The sequence below is a fragment of the Sinocyclocheilus rhinocerous genome, unplaced genomic scaffold, assembly GCF_001515625.1.
Source record: "Sinocyclocheilus rhinocerous isolate Xijiao unplaced genomic scaffold, SAMN03320098_v1.1 scaffold19, whole genome shotgun sequence".
Taxonomy (NCBI): Eukaryota; Metazoa; Chordata; class Actinopteri; order Cypriniformes; family Cyprinidae; genus Sinocyclocheilus; species Sinocyclocheilus rhinocerous.
In genome coordinates, this window is record NW_015638975.1 from 802,134 (window position 1) to 813,508 (window position 11,375).

General features: G+C 39.3%; 1 protein-coding gene across 4 annotated transcripts in view; it reads left to right on the plus strand.

The window, feature by feature from the left end:
* Positions 1–604: 604 nt before the first annotated feature.
* Positions 605–11,375, plus strand: part of LOC107750497 (SAFB-like transcription modulator) — a 17,767-nt gene continuing 6,996 nt past the window's right edge. For 2 of the 4 annotated variants that reach the window (XM_016565891.1, XM_016565893.1), the window contains exons 1-17: positions 1,038–1,216; positions 1,889–1,976; positions 2,069–2,124; positions 5,540–5,567; positions 6,650–7,223; positions 7,866–7,909; positions 8,117–8,223; positions 8,398–8,547; positions 8,729–8,844; positions 8,944–9,104; positions 9,194–9,294; positions 9,384–9,440; positions 9,538–9,671; positions 9,758–9,938; positions 10,015–10,139; positions 10,238–10,411; positions 10,651–10,974. In XM_016565891.1, coding sequence (XP_016421377.1) covers positions 1,082–1,216; positions 1,889–1,976; positions 2,069–2,124; positions 5,540–5,567; positions 6,650–7,223; positions 7,866–7,909; positions 8,117–8,223; positions 8,398–8,547; positions 8,729–8,844; positions 8,944–9,104; positions 9,194–9,294; positions 9,384–9,440; positions 9,538–9,671; positions 9,758–9,938; positions 10,015–10,139; positions 10,238–10,411; positions 10,651–10,974 — 2,555 coding nt within the window. In that variant the 5' untranslated portion in view covers positions 1,038–1,081. Of the gene's footprint in view, positions 776–1,037; positions 1,217–1,888; positions 1,977–2,068; positions 2,125–5,539; positions 5,568–6,649; positions 7,224–7,865; positions 7,910–8,116; positions 8,224–8,397; positions 8,548–8,728; positions 8,845–8,943; positions 9,105–9,193; positions 9,295–9,383; positions 9,441–9,537; positions 9,672–9,757; positions 9,939–10,014; positions 10,140–10,237; positions 10,412–10,650; positions 10,975–11,375 lie in introns of those variants that run through there. The other 2 variants (XM_016565892.1, XM_016565894.1) reach the window with 2 other exon arrangements.

Genomic DNA, 11,375 nt, shown 5'->3' on the forward strand with positions numbered 1-11,375 from the left:
CCTTTGGGGGGTGAATACATGAATCATGCGAGTTCATTGAGCTTGCCTCCCAGCGGCGAACCATTGATCGTCTCTGATCTCGGATCAGTTTTATCAATTTGTAGACATTTTTAACGAGATATTTGTGTAATTAAAAGGATGAGTTGTAGTCTCTTACTGGCTTGTTTAAGCTTTCCATAAAACAAACAAAACAAGTCCTGCAAATTAATAATAATAATTTTAAAAACACATATTTTATACAGACTTCATATTTAATGGTATTTCATTATTTTGATAGCATTTAATATATTATACTTTCAAGAAAGCATTTGCATTGGGTTTGTAAAAAGCAGTTTTTATGCATGTTTTAGCCTGAGTTTTTGTTGCATTTACACAGCGTTGACCATCAGGCGTCACCAGCGTGTGGTGATTCCATAGCAATTGGTTCAATTGATTCGAAGCTTTGAAAAGGTTAATTTCTCCCATTACTAGTTTAACATAAGGCTGCAACATAACAAAAAATGAAAAAAATGAAGGGGTTTTAATACTTTCGCAAGGTACTGTAAATATATATATATATATATTTTTAATTTTAAGTACTTAAGTACGCTCGCGCGCACACACACACACACACACACAGAGCCTCGGACACACAGGTAAAATGGCGTCGGGGGCCATTTCAGTGGAGACTAAGAAGATTACAGATTTACGTGTGGTAGACCTCAAATCAGAACTCAAACGAAGAAATCTTGATGTTACTGGGGTAAAAAATACACTCGTCGCTAGGTTGAAGCAGGTAATTTTAATTTAAACAGTAAATTACGATGGCGTGTGGATAAATGATCGCGAGCTAGCTTGATGGCTAAGGAGTTAGCATAGCCGTTTGTATCCTAAAACATGTTTGCATTCCGGAATGTTTTAATGCATTTAATAGCAACACAGATGTAAAGGCTGCAACCAAAAAATGAAAAAAATGAAGGGGTTTTAATACTTTCGCAAGGTACTGTAAATATATATATATATATTTTTAATTTTAAGTACTTAAGTACGCTCGCGCGCACACACACACACACACACACAGAGCCTCGGACACACAGGTAAAATGGCGTCGGGGGCCATTTCAGTGGAGACTAAGAAGATTACAGATTTACGTGTGGTAGACCTCAAATCAGAACTCAAACGAAGAAATCTTGATGTTACTGGGGTAAAAAATACACTCGTCGCTAGGTTGAAGCAGGTAATTTTAATTTAAACAGTAAATTACGATGGCGTGTGGATAAATGATCGCGAGCTAGCTTGATGGCTAAGGAGTTAGCATAGCCGTTTGTATCCTAAAACATGTTTGCATTCCGGAATGTTTTAATGCATTTAATAGCAACACAGATGTAATGTCCGTAGTTTGATACAAAGTGTGACAGAATTGACATGAAATATGTACTAGCAGTTTCAGAAACCTAATCTGCTAGGATTTGTTAAGTAGGCTAAATTCTCTTAGCAAGCGAATGCAGCTACAACGCACTCAGATCAGTTGCTGCAACTTCAAACAAATTCACCATCTTTATTTACAATCTTTTTGTGCAATCTGTTACAATTGAATAATAAAATGTAACTAATAATGCTGAGTGTTACAATATACATAAATAGCTGTGTTACTAGATAGAAACAAGACTTGGGTGAATGCAAAACAGCATATCACTTGTCTAGTTTCAATTTAGTTTAAAGCAGGTTAGTCCAAATTTGTCTAAACAAAAAATATTATTATTATTATGCTCAAATCTTTTGCATGCAATGTGTTTAACACATTTATCATAGATAATTAATGCAAAGCACAGTATGGTCTCACTGAATCATTGTTTCAAATATTGAGATTCCCATAATCATTTGAATGGTCATGCGTTCTTGTGTGAAGGCAATAGAAGATGAAGGTGGAGATCCAGACAACATTGAGATCACCGTATCAGCTGAAACACCCACGAGAAAACACAGCAAATCTAAAGGTAGACCTTCACGCTCCGAACCCAACTCTTTTACTTCCCCCATGTGTGTCTTTTTCAAAAGTTGATCGGAAAGCTTTATTACACATCCTCAGGAAAGAAGACCGACCTGGATGCTGACACCATCATGGAAGAGGAATCCTTCTCTAAGGTATGGGAGTGGAATTGTTGCCACATATTGGGTTCATTTAAACTGGACTAGTAAATGAGTACTATGTTAGTATGAATTAGGGCTGCACGATTATGACAAAAATCATAATTGTCGATTATTCCCTTGAAATTGCGATTATTAATTACGATTATCACAATTTACATTGAATGATGTTTATACCATTGTTTGATGCAACTGCATGCCGTATTTTTATATGAAAATAAACAAGCTGAAAACACTCTTAACTGAAAAACTTTTAGTGCTTTTCTATAGTATTAAGCCTCAAATGTCAACTAAACATCGGATTGGTTTCTTCTTTAAATTATAAAAAAGTAAAAATATGAATGGTATTATGTTATACTAAAATTAAAATAATGGGAAAAACCCTTAACCCCTTAACTGTCACTCACAATTTTGAACATGGACGTGAAAGTGCACTATCCAAACTTAAATTTTTATAATTCATGAATGAAAACATTTTGTAACATTATTTTGATGTACCATTTTCATGGTAATGCAGTGTCTGATTTTAAAATGGTTTTCAAAGGATGAATTTTAAGTTTTCAATTGATATATAATTTCTGATGATTTCTGAAGTGTGATAGAGAAAAAGGCAACGAAGAAGACTTTTTGTGACAAAGGTCAGGACTCCTGTTATGATGTAGATTTTTGAGGTGCACTCTTATCATAAATTAATCTATTAATTTCCTACATAATTTTTAACAAAAAAATGTGGTTAAATATCTTTTTAGGAGTCTTAGACCTTTCCAACAATATAAAGTTTGTCATGATTAGATTAGGATTTAATTGTAATATAGTGAAGTAAACTTAGGCGTCCCACAGAGGGGACGGGTGACGATTAAGATAACATGTAGAAAGAAAAAAACGCATCTTAAGCACGCAGAATAACATAAGTGGACTTTGAACGATTAATTGCCGCTTTGAACGATTACGTAATTGTGGAATCCGTAATTGTAATCGCGATTAATTGTGCATCCCTAGTATGAATGTTAGGTACTGTTTTATAAAAACATTAGGTCTAATAATCTGCACAAATATTGCATTAGGCCAATATAAATCTTTACAAACTTCTATATTGTTGGATGTGTAACCTTATTATTTACAGTTTGATAAATCTTCATATTTGAATGTGTTTGAACAGTATATGAAAGTATTATATAATGTTCGATTTATTCATGAAAGATATAGTGGTACATAACTTATATTCTCAAACAAGCTATTTTATTCAAAGTTGAAAGTGGTAGTAAATTTAGTTAATTGGTAATTAATATAAAATCGACAATCAACAATACATGTTAAAAACGTTTAAAATGTATTGAATTTCAACCCTCTACGCACACCTTGGCAATATAATCGCCATTGGCTAGTACATTTTTTTTGTTTACTCGCCAGACGGATATACTATTTTACACACACACACACACACACACGCATTTACTTCGCTATCTGGGGACATTACATAGACTTCGATTGTTTTTATATACAGATAGTTATACACTTTTTAACCTAAACCCACCCCTACCCCTAACAGAAAACTTTCTGCATTTTTACAATTTCAAAAGTTAAAAAAAAACTTTGTTTACTTTATTTTTATACCAGTTTTACAAATGAGGACATCCACAAATTGAGGTTTTTGCCGATTTTGTCAGGTTTTGCTCACTTTTGGTTACAAATTTGTCCCCAAAATATGGTTAAGTAGGTACTCACACACACACACACATACATATGATTCCACCCAATCAGCTTATCTTTGTAAAATGGAACAGCTTCTTAAATAACTGAATGTGCACTCTTAACTTCAGCCAATCAAGCATTATATTATGATAATTAAGCACTATTTAATGATAGAACTAGTGATTAGAACTAAAACTTGGTAACCATGAATGAATGCATATTTGTCATTTTAACTGAACTTAGGACTGGTGGTGGTGTTTAAGATATTGTTGGTCATAGGTAATAGTAATTATTATTAAAAGATACTAGGCCTACTACTACTACTACTATTATTATCTGCTGGGTTCATGAATATTAATCACGTTGTCAGCGTTCGCTCGAACTGATTTGCTGAAATCAAAACGGGGACGGTAATAGATGAGCGCCAGCCAACGAGAGCTGTTTGCGCATTAGCTCCGCCCACTGCCGAGAAACCGGCATATCTTCTGCTTGTTCTTAAAAGCTGAATAATTCTAAATTAACTCTGTTATTTTGACAGGAAAATACAACAAATAATATGGTTTACATGTAGCGCGTCGATTCAGCGTGGTATGCAAGACTCTCGTTCTCTCTCTTTGCATGTGTGAGAAACACAGCGCTATCAGTAAAGCGACGGCGAGTCGTGCGCCTTCACACTAGTTTACGGTACGTCAAATACAGGTGCGCTGCGTGCTACATACTGCGCATCCATTGAGTACATGACATGATCCATTGAGCGCATCCAAATAGTACAGATCGTTTGACGGAGAGTGAAACTCTCAAGCGCTCAGTCAGCGTGTTTATTGAGTGAAAAGCTGTGTTGAACGCCTCTCACACACATACTGGCGTGTAAAATCTAAGAATTTATTAGCCAATGGCTAATGTTAGACATTATTTAGTCGCCCAGAGTAAGATTTAGTCGCATATGCGAGTGATTTACTCGCAATGTAGAGGGTTGAATTTCTTATGAACTGTGATTTGGTAATGAGAAGTCAAAGATATAACCTACACAGATATCTGAACTGTTTTTTAATATACAATACTGATGAAAAGTTTGACATGTTGCAAACTATACTATATGGACAAAAGTATTGGGATACACCTCTAAATTGAGTTCAGGGCCCGTATTCACAAAACATCTTAAAGAGGTCATATGATGCGATTTCAATTTTTCCTTTCTCTTTGGAGTGTTACAAACTCTTGGTGCATAAAGAAGATCTGTAAAGTTGTAAAGACTAAAGTCTCAAATCCAAAGAGATATTCTTTATAAAAGTTAATCACAATGCACTGGGTCAGCTGGCCAATCAGAGCAGACTGCGCTTGTCAAAGGAGGGGGCTTTGTTGAAAACGACGTGTTTGAGAGAGGCGGGGCATAGAGGACCTACAATAATGTACAGTATTTGAAAAATAATGTGTTTTTTGAACATTAAAGCATGTCAGCATATTCTGTTACACCAAATACACAAAATAATGATCTTTAAAATAGCATCATATGACCCCTTTAAGTACGTATTTCTACAAATGCCATTTGTGACCAACCCAACATTTTAAAAGGAGTATATAAAAAAATAAATCAGAAATCACACATTCAGTGGCAATAAAATGAATGTCAATCAATATTCTAAGTATCAATAATGATCCCCCAATTCTTTATTAACATTAGAAAATAAATTCTTATATAATTTGTTTGTTTTATTTTCAGGAGACTGAGGAAGAGGAATCTGAAAAAGGTATGTCTGGTCACTTATTGGGGTGGAGATGTAACATTTGTTTTTCAGGTTTCAGACAGTTGGACTTCTCTTGCTTCCTTTTTCTTTTGCTGTTTTTCAATTTTGGCGTTCTAGTCAGACACGTTAAAAGCGGGTCTTTCACAGACATTAAAACGTCCCATCCGGAACACGTGCTGCATCAAAGGACAGATAACCCTTCACCATTTGTGTTAACATCAGTGATCCTCCTAATCTCATCATCTAATTCGTTCAAGAGCACATTACCCTGCCACCACATTTCATCAGCAAGAGGAGACCTTTCACCCACTCGATCTCCATTCAGAACACCCAAGCTTCAGCAGGCCACCTCTTTCTTTCTGTTGAGACTGAACTACTTCCTGAAATGGAGACGGCAACAGGCTGCATGCCTTTGTTGACTGGTCAGAACATAACACATGAACCTCATTCACCAAACTCTTGACACTTTTGACACTTTCTGACTGCAGTATAGCCGGCATGGCTTAAGTGGACATCAACATCACTGCTCGTGCTTTGAACTCATTCAAGACTGGATGCAGCTCAGTGGACATCCATTTTTAGCCATGTTACTGGACAGAGTACTGTGAACAAGGCTAGATTTCTCCAACGGATCAGAGAGGATTTGGCACCCTGTTTTTGATTTGCCTCCATCAGCTGTAAAATGAGATGGACAGTCAGCAGAAGTGTCTGAAAGAAGACCCTCGATGTGACCACAAGAAGCTGAGTGACATCTGGCAGGAGGACTCGCATTATGGAATAGATTTGCAATTTCACTCAGACTGAATGCATGTCAGTAAAGCAGAGAAGTGTGTCAATGTCACCCAGCTGTGGAACCTTCAAAATGTGGACCAAGATAGTGATGTTCATCGTAGTCAGAAGATTGTTCAACCTCATCGTTGTTCTCTAAGGAATGTGTTTTTATGTGTACCCGTGGTTTCCTCACCCACGATGACCACTAACACTAAACTTGCTCTTTGTTATACTTTCTAGGTCTCGTAGCACAGAGATTTGAATGTTAAACAGTGTGTTTTTTTGCCATGTTTTATGCTTGTTAAATCCCTCAGATGTAACTGATACTGATGATGCTACTCGTGACAATTCTAAAACCTTCTCCTGTGAAGACGGCCTTGCAGAGCCCGAGGCTGAGGTAGGAGTGGAGCCTGATCTTGAGGCTGAAGCAGAACCCGAGCCCGATCCTGATGCCGAGATTGAGGCTGAGAGAGAAGCCGAGTCTGAAGTCCCAGCGATGGGAGCCTTGGAGAGCGAACCTGCTCCTGAACCCATAAAAGAAGTTGAGGATGACAATATATCTGTCACCATCCAGGCCGAAGATGCCATCACGCTGGATGTAGATGGCGACGATCTCCTGGAAACAGGTAAACATGTGAAACTTCCAGATTTTGAGGCAGACAAGGGCTGCGAAGAGCCTGAGGCCACTGCTGAGATGGGGCAGGAGATAGACTCGCTGACTGAAGCGATAGATGGCCACAAGGATGGTAAGAGAGATGACGGGCTGATGTCTGACGCCACCAAGAAGGACAGCAGAGAGGCCTTGAAGAAAGGAGAAACGGGAGACAAGGAAAAGGATTCTGGGAAGAAAGGCCCCTCTTCAACTGGGGCGACAGGTCAAGCAAAGAGGTTTGTCTTTCTATGTCAGTTCTTTAAGATACTACTACCAAGTTCCAGCTCACTAAGAACTCAGCATTGTGGGTAGGCGCAAATAATTTTTTCATAAGCTGTTCATTGTACCTAATCTCCCTGCCTTTGGTTTGCTCTTATGGTTTGGTTTGCCATTTTTTCGAGTTTGGTAATTGGTGGAGTTAAACGAGGAGCTGAAAACACGTCTGTTACGCACACATTTCCAGCACTTGCTTTTCCAGTCCCTACTTGTGGGTTAAAAAAAGAGCAATAGTTCCAGTGATGTCAGAGGGGTTTGTCAGTCCAGTGAAGTGATTCTCTCTGAAGTTGAACACCCTCCTGAGGATGTCATTGGTCAAGGGAATAAATTGGCAGAAAACCTGACCCACCTTGCTCCTGTGGAAAAGCAAGAGAAAGAAGCCTTATTGGAGTTTTGGCCGAGTGCAAGCCTTGCCTATGGGGATTTTTTTGTTGTTGTTTTTTTGGTTCTTTTTCTTTTTCTGTAATGCACCAAACATTTGTATAACCTTTGTTGTTTATTTGGAGATGTACCTCGATGCCCCACAGTCGTCTTCTCTCGTGCTCTGGTCCTCATTAAAGTATTTCTCTCTTCTTGTCGCTCTCATAATGTTCACATTTTAGCTCTTCAAAAGACAGAGATGGAAAGACTACAAAAGATGAAAAAGGTATGACTTTCCTAAATGGGTTTGCATTTTGAAATTTTGGACTTAACAGTTTACTTTTAAGTTTATACACAGCAGCTGGGCTAAGTGATAAAACACCAGTATTATCCAATTCTCAAAAATCTAAAATTAGAAGCTTCATTATTCGGAAAGTTATTTTGCTCTGATCCTCAAGTAGAGTGTCTTCTAAAGCCTGTTATCTGTCTTCAGGAAGTGGCAGCAGCAGTACCAGCTTTACTCGCAATCTGTGGGTGAGCGGCCTGTCGTCCAACACCAAAGCAGCTGATCTCAAGAACCTCTTTGGCAAATATGGAAAGGTAAAGGCTAGTGATCGACCGATATTGATATTTTATAACCGATACCAATTATTTGCATGTTTATGTGCCCGATAAAAGGCTCTTTGTATATGATAAATTGGCACCAGCTTATAATTAACATGTTTGTAATTAAGGATTGTGATAGCATTTTCAAAATTTTTGTTTTCAAAATAGGTTTTTAGTGCCAAAGTGGTCACCAATGCTCGTAGCCCAGGAGCCAAGTGTTATGGATTAGTTACTATGTCATCCAGCGCAGAAGTGGCCAGGTGCATCTCTCACCTGGACCGCACAGAACTCCATGGACAACAGATATCTGTGGACAGGGTAAGAGCTTAACCATTGTGCTTTAACAGTGGGATTTTCAACATATTTAAGCACCTTTTATGGGCTTTACATAATACAGTCAAACATCATCAATAGTGTGTGCTTTTGTGAAAAATAAAAATAACCTTGATACTTGGTACTTTCAAACTTGATATCTGATCTCATGGTATCGTCCTCATAGGTGAAAACTGACCCATTTAAAAAGGACTTCTCAAAGAAAGAGGGAGAAGAGAAGACAAGTTCCAGTAAAATTTCTGGAGAAAAGCGCACTCCAACTGGAGCAAAAACTTCCAGCAAGTAAGCATTAATCCAGTTTTTATCTCTTTCTGTTCTTTTAAAGGGGAGGAGTATTTCATTGCATTGGTTATTTTTCCCACCTTCCTTTATTTTCAATAGGACACCAGTTTCATCTAAGAAGGAAGAGAAGAAATCAGACAAATCATCTGAGAAGGACAGCAAAGACGTCAAAAAACAGGACTCCAAAACCAACAAATCTGATGCACCTTCTTCCAATTCAGGAGCCGACGCAGCAAAGAAAGATGACAAGAAACATGGACGTATGTTACGGTTTGATTGGATTCACCTACTGAGGAAGTTTAAAAAACGTAAAACTTTATAGTTATGTTTAATGTTTTCCCATCTGCAGGAAAGAGTCCAGGCAATATGATGGTGATCGGCCAAGCTAAAGGAGAGCAAAACTTCAATAAATTTCGTCCTCCTTTCAGAAGGGGCGGGAGGTTTGAGAAGGTACCACAGACATCCTCAGTATGTACTGTATTGCCATGTAAAGAGGTTTTTATCAAGGCCAAATGATCCGATTGTCTATTTCTCTACAGCCTGGACCTCCCAACATGATGAACAGACGTCCCAGAGGGTTCATACCACCTGTGGAGGTTTGTTAACTCTGCATATGGCCTTACTAATTCAGATGTTTAGAATGTTGTTTTCACTCTCTTTAGTATTTTGTTTGACCAGTTTACATACTTGCAGAAGGAGAAAGGCCGTCCCATGCTTAACAAAGGTGGCAACAAAGACATCCTGCCATTTGAGAAGATGAAGGAACAGAGGATGCGTGAGCGCATGGTCAGGATGGAACACATTCGCAGGGCTATGGAACTGCGCAGGTAGGCATGCCTTCCTTTTAATTCGCAAATAAAATGGTAAAGTGCTTAAGCAGAATTTTGTAATGCTGTTTTGTTGTGACGTCCAGACGGCGCGAGGTAGCAGAGCGAGAGCGCCGGGAGAGGGAACGAATCCGTATTATGCGTGAGCGTGAGGAAAGAGAGAACCTAATGAGAGAGCGGCAAAGGCTGGAGGTGGAAAGGCAGAAACTCGAACGTGAGCGCATGGAGAGAGAGAGACTGGAACGGGAGCGGATCCGTATTGAGCAGGTACAGCCATGATACACCTGCCTGTGGAAACTCAAAGCTGGGATTTTGTCTTTACATTAATGTGCTGTGTGTGCAGGAGCGACGCAAGGAAGCAGAGCGTTTAGCTCGTGAACGCGAGGAGCTAAGACGGCAGCAGGAGCAGTTGCGCTACGAGCAGGAGAAACGAAACAACTTAAAGAGGGGACGCGACGTTGACCAAAGGTGTGTGAACAATACTGTTAGATATTCATTTTTAGGGTATAGTGGTTTCTTGACATTCAAATGGTCAATGGGTTTTTTTTTCTTCTCTGTCTGTGCAGGAGGGAAGACCCGTACTGGAATAGTGGTAAAAAGATGCAGACTGAGCCAGAGGGACGGATCAGTCAAGGCGGAGATTACAACAATCGACAACAGAACCGCTTCAATGATTTCAACCCTAGAGACCGGAACCGATACCAGCAGACATCAGCTGTGCAATCCAACAACTTTGATAGGTAGGCATTCATGAACAAGGATGCAATTCTCAAACACAATAGGACAGGTAGGAGAAGAGACCAGGCCACAGCTGAAGATTTCAGATTTTCAGCTTCTGTTTAATCTTTTTCGCAGGCACTTTTATTCAAACGAGAACGAGAGCGAACAAGTTGCGCTAACCTACCAAATTTCCAAATTAGCACAAGTTAAAATTTGTGAAATCAACAGCAAGCGATTAATTTTATTTAATTTTTTGCAGACGCAATCGCTTCGATGGTGAACCTGAATCAAAGAAGAATCGACCTGCTCCTCGCCGTGAAGGTTCAGGGTTTGAGCGCTATCCTAAAAACTTTGAAACCGTGCGGAGAGCAGAACCACCACCTCCACCTCGTGCAGAGCTGCGCGACAGCGATCGCAGAGAAATCCGCGACCGTGATGAGCGCAGACAGGTGTCCATGCCTGATCGACCAGCTGGTGGCAGAGCGCCGCCCCCCGCCATTGCCCACTCCCGTACCTCCAGAGACGGCAGCCATGCTGGCTGGAAGACTGATGGGGGAATGAATACAAAACAAGGAGATGTCAGGTACAGATGAGTTTCTGTTTGTGCTTGAGGTTTGGTTCTTGTTCAGTACCTGTTCAAAACATTAAGTGATTTTCAAGTGAAATTTCATTACATTAGCAGTTCTTGAACCTCTGCTTTCTTCCACCAATGTGGGTACCCCCAGAGACGGCAGCCATACTGGCTGGAAGACTGATGGGGGAATGAATACAAAACAAGGAGATGTCAGGTACAGATGAGTTTCTGTTTGTGCTTGAGGTTTGGTTCTTGTTCAGTACCTGTTCAAAACATTAAGTGATTTTCAAGTGAAATTTCATTACATTAGCAGTTCTTGAACCTCTGCTTTCTTCCACCAATGTGGACAGGAACAGTGCTATGACAGCAGTGTTAGAAAACTTTTTTTTTTTTTTTTATTCCAAACCCTG